Source organism: Prionailurus viverrinus, chromosome A3 (genome assembly GCF_022837055.1).
Source record: "Prionailurus viverrinus isolate Anna chromosome A3, UM_Priviv_1.0, whole genome shotgun sequence".
Taxonomy (NCBI): domain Eukaryota; kingdom Metazoa; phylum Chordata; class Mammalia; order Carnivora; family Felidae; genus Prionailurus; species Prionailurus viverrinus.
The window spans coordinates 1305359-1323279 of record NC_062563.1 but is presented as its reverse complement, the minus strand read 5'-3'; the positions used below and the strand labels follow the sequence as shown (position 1 = coordinate 1323279).

Genomic DNA, 17921 nt, shown 5'->3' with positions numbered 1-17921 from the left:
GGAAGTCTACTGCTATTACCTGTTGTGATAAATAAAGCCACTCATTTGAAAAACTCAGTTCCAAACACTAGAGTTTATTACACAGAAAGTAGGGACTCTCAATATGGAAATCAGGGTGTGAGGTAACCCACTGTGACGATATTTCATTTACGGACAAAAATGGCTTCAAAGGGAGTCTGGAAAATGTCCAGCGGGAAGGCTGGAAATGGACCACATCTCACAACATGGTCCTGTGTGAATGGAGTCGGTACGAGGGGAGGGAGAAACAAAAGAGTGAAATTTCCAAACTACTTCTAATTAAGAAAAATTTAACTTGTTGCAGTTGCTAAGCGGGCACATTTAAAATGCAGATAAAGTAAGTAAAAAGCAATATACCTTTTAAGACTAAGGAAATTACAAAAGATGGTAATTTTCAAAGTTATCATGTTAAGAAACATGATGGAATCAGGCAGGTAATTGAGAAGTTTCTTGTCAATTGGCAACGTCTTCATCCCCAAATGGTCTAAGAGGACACGAATGACTAGTAAGTATTTTGTTCTAGACAAACATCTTTACACAACGTGCTTTAACGTCCCCAACTGGAGGCCCATCAACTTGACCTGCGTCCCCCTAGAGTCAAACCGCCGGGGCTCCTGGGTTGCACAGACGCTTGGGGGCCCCGGGCGGCAGCCGCCACTGCCGGGAACTCGCGGTCGGTGCCGGTCACTTGACGTCCATGGCTGGGCTGCTCTGTAGGCTCTCCTGTGCGGGACGCGTCACCAAGGAGTCCGGTCTGGTCAACTTGAGCCTTCTGCCAGTCTTACCGCAAAACACACTCTCAAATTCCTGAAGTTGAGAAATGACCGTTAATGCACTGAATTTACAGACACGGAGACTATCTCCACAACACAAAAGGTTGTGTGTTGGGGGGAGCATTTGGCCGGCTCAGTCGGTGCAATGTGCACGGCTCTTGATCTCGGGGTCGTGAGTTCGAGCCCCGTGGGGGGGCGGAGAGAGTACTTACAATGAAAAAAACTTTAAAAAATTAAACAAAGAAGGTTGAAATTATGAGCTAAATTACTTCAAGATATGTAGGCGTCATCTACAAATTCATGTCGCATCTCGTAAGGGGGTGTACAGGATAAAAAGGATTCAGACATTTTTCTCTGTTGCATTTACATGTATTTTTAACTTTCCAATAGAGTCTCATAATGCCTGGATGTATTATAAAGCCTTCTTTATTTAAAAGCAGCAGCCATACTTACAGATTTTCTATCGTAGCATGATATAACAATTTACCCCTTTACGTGTCAGTGTTCAATCAGCCGCATTAAGGACATCAGTGTTTCAGAGCCATCACTACCATCCATCTCCAGAACTTTCCATCACCCCACACAGACACCGTACCCATGACCTACCCCACACACACCAGCAAGTGTTCCGGGGCAGGCCTGGGGTCAGGGGTTACCTCCGCACCCGTAAGACTAAAATCTGGCTCCCGTGGTACCGTCGGCACGGCCCCTGCTCACGCTGTCCTGCCTCCAGGAACTTTTCAAGGCCTCAGCTTTCGTGGCTGGGGCAGGCTGGCTGTCCCGAGCACAGGGTCAGCCCCAAGCTCACAAAAGGCGGCAAGTGCAGACAGCCAGATCTTTGTCAGCCTCTGGGAAACGGGATCGTGGGTCTGCACAACGCAGAAGGCAGACGTCCTATGGACAAAGTGTTCCGTCTCTTCGGGAAATAAAGAGCAAGGAGCAAACGTCCATCGAGGGATGAATGGCTAAAGATGTGGTATACATACAGTGGAGCATTACACGGCAATCACAGAGAAGGAGACCTTGCCATCTGCAACTACGTGGATGGAACTGGAGGGTATGATGCTAAGCGAAATTAGTCAGAGAAAGACAAAAATCCTATGACTTCACTCATATGAGGACTTTAAGAGACAGAACAGATGAACATAAGGGAGGGCAACAAAAATAATATAGAAACAGGGAGGGGGACAAAACAGAAGAGACTCTTAAATAAGAGAACAAACTGAGGGTTCCTGGCGGGGGTGTGGGAGGGGGGATGGGCTCAATGGGGAAGGGGCACTAAGGAACCTACTCGTGAAATCACTGTTGCACTACACGCTAACTAACTTGAATGTAAATTAAAAAATTAAATTAAAATGTTAGGTCTGCAACTGCTTTAAAATAAAAGAGTCCCACAAGGGAGGCAGGACAGGAGTACAGACAGGCGATCTTGGCCCTGAAGCAGAGTTACAGGAACACAGGAGCTCAGTATTCTGTTCTCTCCACGTTTGTGCACGGACACATTTCCACGAGTTTTTTAAGCATAGCATTCTTATGCCGCTGAGTCTAGGCTTAAAGGTTTTGTTACAGTAAAAAATATATAACGTGACATTTTGTTTTAACCGCTGTATGTGGTTTTATCCGGCGCACGAACTGCCTTCACAGTGTCGCGTGATCACCACCACTTTTCATCTTTCCACACGGACACTCTGTCCCCCGTCAAACATGACTCTCACCCTCCCGCAGCCCCTGCCCACCATCCCACTTTCTGTCCCTACGAATGGAACAGCTCCAGGGGCCACACGGAAGTGGACCCACGGGGCGTCTGTCCTCCTGTGACTGGTTCACGTCACTCAGAGCGGTGACGAGGCGCGCCGTGCTGCAGCAAGGTGTCGCGCCCTCTCTGCCTACGGCCGAGTAAGCGCCCTCCGCACGCACGCTGCCAGGCACGGGGCCTGCCTCCAACGTTCTGGCCTCTGAGACCAGAGCTGCTGTGAACACTGACATACAGGCGTCCATCCGGGTCCCTGCTTTTAAGTCTCTTGGGTTGCATAACCCCCAAGAGGGATTGCCGGATCGCCCGGTAATTCTAGGGCTCACTTCTCGAGACACCGTCAGACAACTTTCTACAGCAGCCGCACCATCTGACATTCCCACCAGCAGCCCCGAGTTCCAATTCTGCACCTCCTGTGAGCACCTAGTTTGTGTGTAACAGCCACACGTCACAGTGAGAAGTGGTACTTGCACGTGGTTTTGATCTGCATTTCCCTGATGGTCAGAGATGGCGAGCATCTTCTCATGTACTTGCTGGCCATTTGTTCACCTTCTTTGGAAAAAGGTGCTCGAATCCTTTGTTTTTGTATTGTGTTGCTTTTGTTGCTGGGCTGTAGTGGGTTTATATTTAGTTCACGTCCTGAAAGGGAAGAAGCACTCTGCTGAACGAGTTTAACTTCGGAACCATCTGGAATGGCTGGGGCACGCCACCTGTCCACCTTCAAAGTGGCATCTGACCAAGGCCACCTGTCATTTCTAATGACTATCCCACTCAGCCGCTACATCTGCACATATCTCTAATTTTCTTCCCGAACTTTAAGAGGTTTTAGGGTCTCAATACAATTTAAGATGAACCATATTTTGACAGTTTCCTATATCCTGACACCCAAACCCCAAATAGAAAGTATCTGCCTGTACTGAGAAGGCAGAATTTCCCTTTGGGAATAATTAAAGCCACAAAGAAGGAAACAATCATTTCCGATGTAAGAAAGCACTCCAGAGATTTCCTGACCAGTGTCCACGCTGCGAGACTAGTGCTGGGCCTCCGCCTTTGTGCCGGGCATCTGTGCGGGCAGCGGGTAAGCTGGTGTGGCCTGGATGCCCACGGGGTCCCAGCTCTCAATCACGAGGCACTGGGGTGGCTGCGATCGCCAGGCCTCCTTGTAGGCCAGAAGTTAGCGGGCGACTGCCACTCTCCCCTCTCAGTCGGCATCTACTTCAACAAAACCTAAGTGAAATGGCAGAGTTTCAAGGGAGTCTTACAGCTCATCAAGACACCTTGATGACGCCTGGCCAGAGTGTGCAAATACAAGAGAAGCCAAACACAAGAAGTGCATTTCTCAGGGCGCCCGGCTGGCTCAGCAAGGAACAGCCAGTGACTCCTGACCTTGGGGCTGTGAGTTCGAGCCCCATGTTGGGTGTAGAGATTATAGAAACAAAAATAACCTTACAAAAACAAAGCGTATTTCTTAAGAGGAAGGAGGGCGATGGTTCCGAGCACCCATCAGGAAGCTGCACCAGGAAGTCGGGAAGGGACAGTACCGGCCGCCTGTCTGGGGCAGGGACAGGCGTGCCACACAGCAGAGCAGGAGGGGAAAGTCTGAATCGCCACGAATAGTCTCAACCTAACAAACACAGAATTCACCGAATGGAGTATACACATTCCTTCCAAATAAACCCAAAACTTTTAAAAACTGACGAAGAGGTCACGATGGAAGTCTCAACAAACTTTCAAAAATGGTTTCTTTGTACAGACCATCTTCATTGATGACAACGTAATACGAAAACGTGAAAAACAGGGGCGCCTGGGTGGCTCAGTTGGTTGAGCATTTGACTCTTGGTTTTGGCTGAGGTCACGATGTCACGTTTTGTGGGTTCAAGCCCTGAGTCAGGCTCTGCGCTGGTAGCATGGAGTCTGCTTGGGATTCTCTGTCTCCTTCTCTCTCTGCACCACCCTCTCTCAAAATAAAGAAAACTTATAAAAAATTTAAAAAAATAAAATAAAATAAAATAAAATACAAAGTAGCCAGAGACCTCTGGCTTTAAAAACAGAAAAAGTAAAAAGCCAAATGCTTTTACCTCAGTGTGACAGAAAAAAATAAAACCTTAAAAAAACGACAGAATAGGTAACGCTTTGAAATAATGGACATAAAAGCAAATTATGATAGAAGAAAACATGATCAGGTGCCTGGGTGGCTCAGTCGGTTGTGTCTGACTTTGGCTCAGGTCATGATCTTGCGGTTCGTGACTTAGGGTCCCGAACTGGGTGAGCCCCGCTTCTCTCTTGCTCACTTGCGCCCCCTTTCTCAAAAAAGAAAAAACGAGAAAATACTACCACTGACTCTGCCCGTCCCCCAAATGCTGACAGAGCAGCAAGAGCAGAATCTGGGACACCCAAGGCTCACGGAGACTTGGGCACAGGCACCCAGGTTCAGAGTGACAAAGGAGCAGAGGGGGGACAGAGCTGCAACGGGGCCACCAGGGCCCACCCACCAGGCCAGGTGACTGTCCTCGCCTTCAGAGCCAAAGAGGGGGTATGTTCCTGTCTGGAAGGTTGAAGGAGGGGTCTGTGTGCAGGGTGCGGGGGGGGGGGGGGGAACACCAGTCAACAGGGGACTGGGGGATGCTGCGCACCAACTGGGGAGACCGTCAGCCTGTCAGCCGTCACCCCCAGGGCCACAGACTAACTCAGGATGCCCGTCACTGGTGAAACAGGAACCAACCAGTCAGAAGCTGGCGGACGTGGGGGCAGGAATTCCTGCAGCACCAAGTGCTGGTGCTGCCGGGAGAGTGGGGGGGGGGGGGGAGGGGGGGAGGGGGGGAGGGGGGGAGGGGGAGGGGGCGGGAGGTGCAGAGGGAGGGGCCGCCCGCGGCTGCGCTGAGATTCCCGGTCCTCTCTCTCGACAGCTCCTCATAACCAGTGGGGAAGCTGCAGAAGACATAATCGGGAGAACGGGCAAATCCAGGCAAATCCAGAGGTTACCCCTGAGCCGGACAACAGTTTTGTACGGAAGTTCCATTTCCTGAGTCTGAGCACCGTATCCCGGTTCCGTAAGACGAAGCTTTTGTTCTTCAGAAATACACAAGTCCTGAGGTATGTACGAGTCGTTATTAAACGGTTCAGGAAAGTATATGATGAGAGATCAAGCATGACAGAGCGAATGGCCTATGACGTTAGCAACTGGTGACTCTGAGTGAGGCTGGTGGGCACCTGCCGAGTTCGGTACAAATCTTGCAAGTTTTCTCGAAGTTTGAAATTCTATCAAAATTCCCCATATAAAGTGAATCATCTAAATTCAGAGTTCTACAGACACCCGACCTCATCTCCCCCAAACCTCAACGTCATCGTAAGCAAACGTGAGGTGGGGCAGAGTGGTTGCAGCTTAAGGAGACTCAAAGCGTAGTTAAACGCAACACATAATCCATGGGTGGGTGCGGGTTTGGAGGAAAAAAGAAAAACCGCTACGAAAGTCATTTGAAACATTCCGGGGAAACGCCAATATGGACCATTAGATGACAGCATGGCGATCAACCTTGTGAGGCACAGTAACGGCACGGGGGTTGCGCGGGAGAATTTTCCAGGAGACGCGTCCAGAAATATCTAGAGGTGAAGAGACACGACGCCTGGAAGCGTCTCTGAAACTGCGCGGCCGACACGCGAGTGTGTGATGTAAACACGGTAAACGCTGACCGTGCGTGACGGGTGCGGAGGTGTTCGTTGTACTGCGTGTATGTTCGTTAGAAAAACAACACAAACTGGCCTGGAACCGACACAACACTGTATGGTAACTATGCCGGAAGTGAAATAAATTTACGAAGAAACAAGAAAGGGGCCGAGGGAACCAGGTGTCTGCTGACGGAGCCCCAGACTCATCTCCCCGTCGCCCTCTGGACGCGACTTGGTGCCTCCTGGGCGCTGAAGGCCTCGCACGTCTGCACCAGATGCCGGAGGCCGCCCCGGCAAGAGCACCCTCATCTGGCCACACAAACCAGGGCCCCCCCGCCCCCACCGGCCTATGGCGGGCCCCACGCGAAACGTCGGTCAGATGGCGCCCGTGGGGACGGGCACAGGAGACCCCCCCGAGACAGAGCCAGGCGACTTGGCGGGGGCTCGGGCGCCACAGCCGCCCGGCGAGACCAGCCTCGGCGAGGGAGGCCTCGGTGCCCCCCCCACCCCGCCCCGGCCACTGCCTGCCGGAGCCAGAAACCGCCCCAAACCCTGACTCCCCCTCCTCTCCAGCACACTGCCGCCCCAAACGACCCACCCCGATCTCCCCCTAAAACCTAAGAGAGCGGGCCTTCCCTGTGTTCCCCGCAGCTTGCGTGTCCTGCATGGCGGTTCCTCGTTCCCCAGAGACTCACTTTGCCAGTAAAACCACCAGCTGTTTTGTTTTTAAGGCTGACATGCCACTGCTGCCTACGACCCTCCAGACCCCCCGACGCCCCTGCTGCAGGCAGGGCCCACAGAGCAGCTCTCCTCGTGACAGGACCGACACGCCCCTGCATCGTCCGCTCGGCCAGCAGGCTCTTGGTCTCATTCGAAGGGTGACCCCCCGGCATCCTGAACAAGCCTGGGTGCAGGGACCTGTGGAACGAAACGTGTACTAAAACAACTCGGGAAAATCACTTAAGACTCTCGTGTATTTTACCTGTCAGAACAGAAATAGGTGAAAAAGGGAGACCGGTTACTGAGGAAACAGCCATAGACCCTGCTTGGCGAGCTGTGTGCTAACCCAACAAAGTGCTCCCCGACGTCCCTGCAGCCCCTTTCCTGACCGGCCCTGGAATCTGACCCAGAAGCAAGCCACACATTCAATGTAACTAAGTTCAGAAACACCAGGAAGCATAATGTATATGAAATGTGAAATATAACACCTGTAAGTTTTAACCTATTTAATCTTTGGGTATATACGAAGACAGTTAACAAATTTTTATCATTGTTGTAAGCACCTTCAATACGTTTGAATAAATTACATGAATAATTCATTACTAACAGGTACCCAGAGGCAAACATTAAAATCATTTTCAAAAATGTAAAAGCTTGGGGAGCATGGGTGGCGCAGCAGGCTAAATGTCTCTGACTCTTGATTTTGGCTCAGGCCACGACCTTGTGCTTCATGAGATCGATCCCCACATCAGGCTCTGCACTGAGTGTGGAGCCTGCTTGGGATTCTCCCGTTCTCTCTCTCTCTCTCTCTCTCTCTCTCTCTCTCTCTCTCTCCCTGTCCCCCTCCCTCCCTCCCTAGCTTGTAAATGTGTGCGCGCTCTCTAGATAAACAAATATCAATTTTTAAACACACATATATACACATACGTATATATGAATGTACGTAAGCTTTTTCCAAAAACGACACACAAGTGGCCAACAGACACGTGAGGCCCGACATCACTCCTCATCAGGGAAAATACAGATCAAAACGACACTGAGATACCACCACCTCACACCTGTCCGAGCGGCTAAGATTCACAACTCGGGAAACAACAGGTGCTGGTGAGGATGCGGAGAAAGAGGAACCCTTTTGCACTGCAAACCGGTGGAATGCAAACCGGTGTAGCCGCTCTGGAAAACAGTGTGGAGGTTCCTCAAGAAGTTAAAAATAGAAGTACCCTACGACCCAGCCATCACACTACCCTGTGTTTGCCCAAAGGCTACAAGACTGCTGATTCGAACAGGCAAATTCACCCCAATGTTTATAGCGACACTATCGACAATAGCCAAACTATGGAAAGAGCCCAAACGTCCATTGACGTGATATACACACACACACAATGGCGTAGTACTCAGCCATCAAAGAGAGTAAGATCTTGCCACTGGCAACAACGTGGACAGAACTAAAGTATGATACTGAGTGAAACATGTCATTCAGAGAAAAACAAATACTGTATGGTATCACTCATCTGTGGAATTTAAGAAACAAAACAAATGGGCAAAGGAATAAAGAGACAAACCAAGAACCAGACTCTCAACTGCAGAGATCACATCACACTGACGGTCGCCAGAGGGGAGGGGGGTCGGAGGACGGGGGAAATGAGTGACGGGGACGAAGGAGCACACCTGTCGTGATGAGCACCGGGGGACGTGTGGGAGGGCCGGATCCCTACGCTGTACACCTGAAACCGATATCACGCTGTGTGTTCGCTAACTGGAATTAAATAATAAAAAAAATACATAAAAGCTTTATTTTATCAAAGTTAACAGTCTATCTCCAACACATAACGTCAAAGAGTAAGTGCATTATAAACAACCGTAAGTGACCCAGTTAGAAGAAACGGGACATAAACGCTGCTCTACAACACAGCCAACGCAGCCAACGCAGCCAACGCAGCCAACGTACAACGGAAGGACGGAGCCTTGCCGTGCGGAGACACAAGGGAAACGGAAAACCGCCTGCGGTTCGCGGCCCTTCCAGGATCTAGACACGAGAGGCTCTTTCTAAAAGGCTTCCATGTTTCTGCACCAACCTCAGCTCAGCGCCTAACAGATGCTGAGCCCACAGCAGCAACCACACGACGGCTTCGACAAGGAGCAGGGCCAGGGCGCTGGGCTTGCTTCGCCGAGGCCTCGCCACCCCTCCCCCTGACCACCAGCATTCTGAGGCCAGTACCTGCAGCCGAGGTCCCCCCGAGGCAGAGCACTGAAGCCAAAGCCGCGAACGCCTCCGTTCTTCCATCTGAACCACCAGGGAAGGGGCGGCTGGACTCCCATTCACGCCATGCGTTCGGTCCTACCTGGAGCCATGCTCGCTCGCTACAATTGCCCCTGGGACTGAACAGACAGGGTCAAGGCAGCGCTGGCTGCAACAAGGAGCCAGATACTTGGGCTCCAAAGCCCCCAAGTCGTCCCCAGTCACGCAGCCCACCGAAGAGTCTCGCTTCTCCGCCTTCTGAGCGCATGTGAATTCCAGACTATTTAACACGTATCTGTCTCTGTCTCTCCCTTAACTATTCTTGCTTCATCCCATCACAAAGTTTTCAGAGGGTAACAAAAGACCACATCTCCCAGGTCTCTGACACCCCTTCAAGCCCCATACAATCCACTGCACACAGCAGACGCTCGATCTATGATCTGACAACCGATACTCAGTCACTTACACCGTGCATGTCAGTGAACGGACCCCGGCTGTGATTCTTATTTCGATACACGAAGAGCTACATCATTAATGAGCGGAATTCTGTTCTCAGTGAACTCAGTACCTGACCCTGGATTCCAGCAAGAACAACAGTCCGGGATATCTCAGGGAAAAAAGGGTAAGTAAGCTCTCTGGTAAGTTTATAAAATTCTAAAAATCTACCTGCTCCGAATACTGACCTTCTTAAGAGAATCTCCGTGTCTCTCCTGAATGTACTTCAGGAACGCTGTGGTCCACTGGAGCGTGGTTGCCTTATCTGTCTCGGCATTGCAGAACGGGACTAGAAGATTCAACTCATCGCAACAAATGCGGATTCTGCGCCTACGGTTAAAATCCAAAGTGATCACCCAGAGAAGCAGAAGTAACACCAAGCAGTAAAGCAAATGTCTGAATGTGTCACTTGTGGCCCGGCCACCAAGTGCGTGCTCAGGACCACGCTCCGCCACGACCATGTGGCCCTCCTCCACAAGGCCGACCTGCTGCAGGGGTTTCCATGGACTTCTCATGGGTCAGGAGCAAGGGCCAGTTTCCAGTCTCCAGACCAAGCATGGACCCAAGCCCCGGAAACGCGAAGCAAAATTTTGTGGGGGGGTTTTCTGGGTGGACAGCTCTCCTTGGGCCAAGGAGCTCACCCACAGCTCAGGGTTGCAGCTATGATCGGCAAGGGACCCCGGGTCAAAAGGATCACACACGACCAGTCTGTTAATGCCCCGAATCCCAGTCATTTGAGAGATCATTCATTTTTTAGAGATCGTTTGCATCCCACGTGGTCTCATGATTTACACCATTTTTAGCTCTTCCCGATTACCAGCTTATACAACCCTCGCTGCCCATCTTCCCAAGCATACACTCAGAATCTGTCGTAGCGATCTCATGAGGTCAATGTGACAGCTGGCATTTACGAGATGCTGACTTCTACACAGAGGCAGACACGCGTGACATACACACGTGTTTCATCCTGTCTCCAATCCGTGTGGTAGCCAGCTCTGCTTTGTAGATAAGAAATTCAGATGAGAGGTGATCCCTCTGCAGGCTGTTAAACTACGAAAAGGCAGAGTAAAAATCTAAGCTCTCGCTGTCAGCATACGATAGAAGGGTTTTCACATAGTAGGTGTCAAATAAATGTTTATGTGATAAATATCAGAGTAGGAAAAATGTCCTTTCTGGTTCACAAGTCCTTGCTGACACAGCGCTTCAAGTAGAGTGTGTGAGTGTGTGTGTGCCAGTGGGTGTGAGCGCACCTGTGTAAGAAGGAGATCTAGCTGGCCAGCTAGCTCTAATATATCCTTTTAAAAGGAAAGAAGTCGCCTTGGGTCAACATTCGCCCTTCATAGTTGAACGTCTGCCTTGCCGCATGCTACAAAAAGGAAACTGGTACAAAGTTCTCAATGAATGACTATGTTAATTATGTTAGGGAAACATCAGGTAAAAATCCAACTGTAATAGAGAAAAACTAGCCACCTTTTGATTCTACATAAAATTGCAGATTCAGGGCGCCTAGGTGGCTCAGTCACTTAAGCATCTGACTTCAGCTCAGGTCATGATCTCATGGTTCGTGGGTTTGAGCCCCGCATCGGGCTCTGTGCTGACAGCTCGGAGCCTGGAATCTGCTTCGGATTCTGTGTCTCCCTCTTTCTGCCCCTCCCCTGCTCATGCTCTGTCAATCTCTCTCTCTCTCTCTCAAAAATAAATATTCAAAAAAATATTGCAGATTCTAAATAAAACCTGCAGATAAAACGACAGTTCTAACCCCTTTCTTTCCCAACATTCTTAAAAGAACCAGGCAAAGCTAAGTGCCCCGTTGTGCACCCTGGCCATCTCCCAGCCGCCTACTCACAAGGCGGGCCCCTGATGGCATCTGGACACTCAGATTCCAGGGGTTCCCAGCACCATTAGTTAGGAGGGGTTCTCTGCACCCACAACATGTGCGTAAACATGGTTTATGCTGTGCACTGGCTCTTCTCCTGGGGTCCTGGGATTGGCTGCTTGCCAGGTAGGAATGCCTCCATGACATACCCGCCAAGAAAATCTCGGGGCCCTGAGTCCCTCAGGAGCTTTCCCAGCTGGCCACAGCTGGTGCTGGGGTTGCTGAGTGCATCTGGAAGTCCCCTGGGAGGGGACACCTGGGAGCCTGCACCTAGCTCACTGGACGCCCATCCCCCACCCAGCACCTTTGGTAATTTTGCAGGTTCCTTTCTCTGTAATAAATCAAAGCCCTAAGTCCTAAAGAATCATCAAACCTGGGGGGTGGTCCTGGGGACCCTGATCCCCCTAGCAAAACAAAGTCAATATTCACTCTGGCCAACCTCTCTCCACTTTGAACACATTGTGAATCAACTAAACTGCTGTCTCATCAATAACTTGCCTATTACTGCTAATAACTGGAATAAACTTGCGTGTTGATGAACAACCACACGAGTTACCTTCTATCTCTTTCCATGCGGTTATGCCTCTCCCTGCGCTGCGACCTTCCTCCCTGCGGCCCGCTCTGGCTCTGCTCCCCGAGGTTTGCCTGCGAGGACTCCGCGGGTGGCCAAGCGCCCTGTGCGGCGGTGGAAGCTTCACCCACGTTCTGAATCTCTCCAAGGGCTCTTCGCTCCACGTTTGTGTCCAGCTGACGAATTCTACTCCGATTCCTCTTATTTATTGCTTGCTTACATAGCGCTTCTTCTTTGCAAAAGAAGAAAAAAGTGTATTTTAATTTTTTATTTTACTTAAGTTCTTCCCATTAGTGCTGAGTACCTTTGGTGCCATTTTCAACTCCAGACACACATTCACGAGCAAGGGACACACAGGACTCAACAGGAAAAGCTGCACCTACTCCAGGAACTTGTACACAAAGCTCCAAGGTTCAAACCACAAACCTGAACATAAATCTGTAACCAAACGAGAACACTCCGAGTATTATGTAATCGATACAACCTTGTCAAAAGTCCCCTGTTAATCAGCAGATGTTAACTACCGCCTATGAACGCAGAAACCAAGAAGTTACTGAACTTCTCTGACGTTCAGAACGAAAAAATATTTTTTTTCTGCAGAAGATTTTCTTTTATGCGATTATTCTAACGTGACAGCGGATACTCTAACCGCAGTGCCCAGAAGACAAAACGTAGGTGGCCTACGGTTAAACGTGCCCTCACCTCACAAGTGATTCTGCCCACACGAGGAGGGACCACCTCCTAGCTTTGACTTCTGCTGGAGGAACGTGGCAAATTTCATCACACGCAGAGCGGGAGGCCCCCAGCCAGCACGTGCGGGGTGTGCGTTCCCAGGATGCCAAACAAAAGCCAAATATATCTGTGGCACAGGAGTCACCACCACATCTTTCAGAGCGGGGGACCCGGTGGGGAGCTCAGTGCCGGGAACGCTTTGTTCCTGAAGCTGAGAACTTAGCACAAGGCCTGACTAGCAACCTTTAACTCTGCAAACGGTAACACGCGCTTCTGCACGGAGACGCCGAACCATGAGAACTGCCCGCTGCCTCGGCGGCTCCGTCGCTCCTGCCCTCACCGGCTCTGGAAAACCTTGGGGTTATCTCGTCCAGTGAGTCAAAAAATAGTTGGCTCCCAGGGAGAAAGGGATTGCGAGCTCACTCTCAAGATGAGCAAGGTTTGCCTTCAGCAGTTTATTTCTAAACCCTTCTGAATCACTGTATGGCCTCTTGTTCCCAACTCAATCCTCTGCTCATCTGCAGATTGTCTCCTAAAGCTTTTAGCAGGTCTCAGACTCCTGGCTCACGCGTGAAATATAAAATAAGAAAAAAACAAAAACAACGCTACTAAGTGCTTTCGGCAACTTGCAGGAAACGGTAAGTTTACGGAAGTCCGTCATTCTTCCGTTCACGGAGATCACTAGCAAGAAAGAGGAGCCTCCAAACTCAATGTTTCCACACTAAGTATAAATGTGTTTGGAATTCGAAAGAAAGTTCAAAGTGAAGAAAAGTCCCCCACGTGGAAGTACACTTCCAAGACCATCTCATGTTTACAAACCTCCTCCCCACCACCCCCCCCCCTGTTCCCCTCCCTTCCCCCCCACCAGAATGACATCAGGGCAGCGCCTGCTCCCCTTTGTGGCTTACCTCCTACTTTAATCCAAACCTGCTCAGGCAAAGCTTTGTTTCTACCGCCCAAAGTCTGTTTAGTGGATTCAACTTCCTGCTGGTAACAGAAAGAAAATGCTCTAGGCAATCCAATATCCTGATGCTTGGCAGCTTCGAGTATAGAACATGGGTTACTAGAGCTCTGGAAAAACGAAGCCACAGGAACTTTATCAGCATGAGACCCAGTCGGTCCCCTCGATTCCACACAAAGCACATGCACTTCCACAGAAATCACGTCAGACATCATGCGCTACACGGAGGATTTTAAGACATTTCCCGACCACATGAACACTCTCGACGTTAAGGATTATTAAGCTCGGCGGAAGAGAAATCCTTCAGATCGAATGAACTCAACTCAAATCCATTTGCTACAAAAGAGCAAAGCGGGACCAACTGTCCCCTTACCTGCACCTGCGACGGGTTCGAGCCGGCGTTGGCCGAGCAGGCGTTGGCCGTGAACACGGGGTACGTGAACTGCAGGGCTGTGGCCGTGGTGGCAGTTTTATTTTTCACTAACGTCGTGCATTTGTTTTGTTGCTGATGAAGCGGGACGTTCATTAATTCGGAAGGATGTCGGATAAGAGTGACCAAACTGCCGAGACAAAAAAAACGTGTGAAGAGTGTGTTGCGGGAAATGTCCCGAAGCGGTACAATCGCCTTTTCTAGAACGTGCAAGTCTGTCAGGGTGAACGAATGCCCCTCATCACGGAAACCTCTGGCGAACAATCACCGACCGGTGCTGCGGCGCACGAGCTCAAGCTTCTTCCTCACGGAGGATCGGGAGGCTGTGTGTCGCTGACAATCTCTCTTGCTCTGTTTTTTTGGCCATTCTCCAAACTCTGATGACTGAGGGCGAAGTGGGGACCGCCACTGGCTAGGGATGGACAGGAAGCCGAGGAGCCGCCGCAGCACACGGGCCGCTCCTCTCCAGGAGTCGCCCCTGGGGCAGGACTGGCGGGCTGGCGGCCTGGCTGCAGGAGAAGCTACGCTCTGTGGTCAAAGCCTCAGGACAAGACGCTTTCCTTCCACAAGACTGCGTCCGTGCGCGCAGTGAAGACACCGCTAACCTGAGTCAACATGGGGGAACCACACCTCTCCTGACACGCAGGCGGGTAATTCGGTGCTCAGAAGCACTGGCACACCGATCTCAACTGGAACTTAGCCCTTCCGCGTGCAGACAGTGCTGACCACAGAAGCCCACGCTCTGCGGTGTGTACTCAGTACTCCCAAGTGCTTGCTCACCGGCACCTGCACAGGGCACAGAACCTTGCAAGTCGGCCCCCTGTTACGATGCCAGCCGGGAGGAGGCTGGGGGCTTTCTAGCGGCTGACTTTACCTGCGCCCTGACCCAGCGGGGCCCGATCCCTATTAAAACGCAGGCTGCGGTGGCGCTGGCTTTGCACCAGATCACCTGGTCTCTACCCAGACCCGGCCACGCAGATACCAGTCACAGCCAGGCTGGCGGCCTCCTCACCAGGGGTCCGCATGTGCACCCAGACTGAGACTTCGGCCTCTGCACGGGACCTTCCGGTCCGCACCCTGACGGGGCCGGCGGCCTCTTGTGCGCGCAGACCCGGCGCGGCCCGCCCCCCGCACCCTCCCCGCGCCCGGCCGCCCCGGGGTGGACACCCACTTGTTGAGCGCCACGCCGGGCTCGGGGGGCTCGGCGCCGCGCGGGGCGGAAGGCGGCTCAGCGGGGATGCTGTTGAAGCGGTCCTCCAGGCGGACGCGCACGGCCGACTTGGCCCGCGCCTCGGGCGCGCCCTCCGCGTTCTCCTTGCCGCCGCCGCCGTCGGGCGCCTTGGGCCGCGGCGCGCCCGGGCCGGGGCCGTCGGCGCCCGGCGTCTTCTCGGCGGCGGCGGGGGCGCCCGCCTCGCTGAGCAGCATCATGCGCAGCTCCTGGAAGTCGACGTGGCCCAGGCAGGGCGCGGCGCCCGCGAAGCCGCCGTCGGCCAGCGCGGGCGGGCACAACACCGGGTACACGGACGCCGCGCCCCCGGCCGCCGCCGCCGCCGCCGCGCCCCCCGCCGCCGCGAAGCCGCCCGCCGCCGTCGCCGCGCCCGGCGCCGCGGCCGCCAGAAACGCCGAGCTGAGGCGCGCGTCGAGCTCGCCGTCGGCCGCCGCCGCCTCCATGTGCGAGTAGAGGATGTGCTGCAGCTGCGTGTACTCCACCTCCGTCATCTCCACCAGGCTCAGGTCGGTGGTCGTGAAGCTCAGCCCCGCCTCGCCCGGCGCCGCGTCCGCGCCCTCGGGGCCCGCCGGCCCGCCCGCCTGCGGCGGCTCCCGCGGCCCGGGGCCCGACATGCCGGCGCCAACGGCGGGGCGCGCGGCGGGGCCGGCGGGCACCGGGCCGGCGCGGCGTCGCCGGGCGACGTTGGGGGGGGCGGGAAACCGCTGGACCTACAGCGCGCCTGCGCCGCGCCGCGCCGCCCCGCAACGGAAACCCCACCCCCTGTGCCGAGGCCCCGCCCCCTGGGCCCCACCCTCGCCAACCGCCTGGCCGGCTGCCCGCCGCGCCGCGCCGCGCCCCGCCCCCGACGGCGGAGAGGGCGGTGGCGGTGCCACGGGAGTTGCGCGCGCAGGTGTGTGGGTGGGTGGGGAGCCGCGGTGGTGGGCTGCGTGCGCAGGTCGGGGGCGGGGCGATGCGGGGGATGCGCGCGCAGGGCGAGGGCGGGGCCGGGGCCGGGGCCGGGGCCGGGGCCTGGCGGGCGCGTGCGCTCTAGCCGTTCACAGGTACTACACCTACCCCGGGTACCTGTGCGAGGTACCTGTGCGGGGAGGAGGCGGTCTGCAGCCTGGTGACGTGTCGGTCATACCGCCGCATCCCGGAGCACACCGCAGTCGTGCTCCCCGAGTGCGCAGCGCCCCTCTGCCGCGTCGTTTCTGTGAACACATGCGAGATCGTACCGTGCACGTGGTTTTAAGGCTTTTCTCCCGCTTGAAACGTCCTCGGGAGGGAAGTGGTGGGCTCCTCAATAAACGATATCAGGACAGGGGATTCATCCTTTGGGAAAAAAAAAAGCAAACCATGCTAGAGCACTTATTTCCACACCAGACACAGAGATTAGCTAGAGGTGATTGAAATATGGAAGTTTAAAAAGCGAAATTACAAAGCCGCGCAACACACAGAGGGACGTGGGTAAAACCTTTGAGAAGATTCCAAGCGCGGCACCAACACAGACCACGATGCGCACAGAGTCACCAGGACCTTGTTAAAAAGCAGTTTCTAATTCAGGCCTGGGTGGGACCCGGAAGCCACTTTCTCAGGAGCCCCATCTGATGCGCCTGCTGCTGCTGAAAGGACCTCGCTGAACGGCAAAATCACAAAGTGCTGTGTCACTGAGAAAGTAAACTCAAGATTATATCCGATTTGGTTTTTCACTTACTGGAATTAAAGACCGTTGGCACCTACCACGTGCGTTTGTTTCTCATTTGGGTGGGGTTCCTGCAGACAGTTTTCGAGGCCTCTTTTGTTTAGAGGTGGAATGCGAGGATGATGTGGCTTCACTGGAACTGGCATTGTAAGTAAAACGTGAAGAGAATACCAAACGTGCTTTTCTAAAGTCTAAGTGCAGCTCCCAGGGGTGCCGCCCACCCCTCGGGAGGCAGCCCCCCAGAGCTGTGAACCCCACCGAGAATCCCAGCGCAGCCCGGCTTGCATGCGGGGAGTGAGGTCTCCAGCCGTGGCTCCTGTGAGCGAATAGCAGCCTCTGCCCCAAACAGGCAAGAAAATCGAATTTGAGAGGGGCCGGGAGAAGGGACTAGGCCGAATCAGCACGGCACCCGCGGTCCTTATCCGGGGGAAGACCCACGGTGGGTCACAGAGTCAGCTTAGCGGCTGTGGACCCACCATTGAAAACCGAAAGCACACCCTCGGTGTGAGCCTCGCTTCATGAGGGTAAGTGCCGCATGTGAAACCATCATAGAAACATACATTCTGTGAAACCGGCGTGACTTGATATCAAAACCGGATAAAGCTGTTACAGGAATATAAAACCACAGAGCAATGTCTGATGAACAAACGTGCAAAAATCCTTAATAGAATCTTAGCAAATTGAATGCAACAAGATCTTTAAAGAAGAGTGATACATCACAACCAAGTGGGGATTACTCCAGTGACACAAGTTTCGTTCACATTCGAAAATCAAC

The 17921-nt window shown here is 53.0% G+C and overlaps 1 protein-coding gene across 2 annotated transcripts; it reads right to left on the bottom strand.

The window, feature by feature from the left end:
* Positions 1-54: 54 nt before the first annotated feature.
* On the bottom strand, positions 55-16076 carry TCFL5 (transcription factor like 5). Of its 2 annotated transcripts, none has more exons than XM_047853227.1 (6): positions 15406-16076; positions 14178-14364; positions 13752-13914; positions 12097-12343; positions 9853-9994; positions 55-825 (listed from the first exon to the last, which is right to left on the bottom strand). In XM_047853227.1, the coding sequence occupies exons 1-6, from the start codon at positions 16074-16076 to the stop codon at positions 703-705; spliced, it is 1533 nt and encodes a 510-aa protein (XP_047709183.1). In that variant the 3' UTR covers positions 55-702. The 2 variants fall into 2 exon arrangements, with proteins under 2 accessions (XP_047709183.1, XP_047709184.1); XM_047853228.1 differs by having other exon boundaries at positions 12097-12340.
* Between the last annotated feature and the right edge of the window lie 1845 nt (positions 16077-17921).

Coding starts and splice junctions, on each gene's coding strand:
- TCFL5 (XM_047853227.1), bottom strand. CDS start 16,076: ATGTCGGGCCCCGGGCCGCGGGAGCCGCCGCAGGCGGGCGGGCCGGCG. Junction 12,344..13,751: donor GGTTTGGATTAAAGTAGGAG/GTAAGCCACAAA, acceptor TCTTTTGCAAAG/AAGAAGCGCTATGTAAGCAA. Junction 826..9,852: donor ACGGAGATTCTCTTAAGAAG/GTCAGTATTCGG, acceptor TCTCAACTTCAG/GAATTTGAGAGTGTGTTTTG.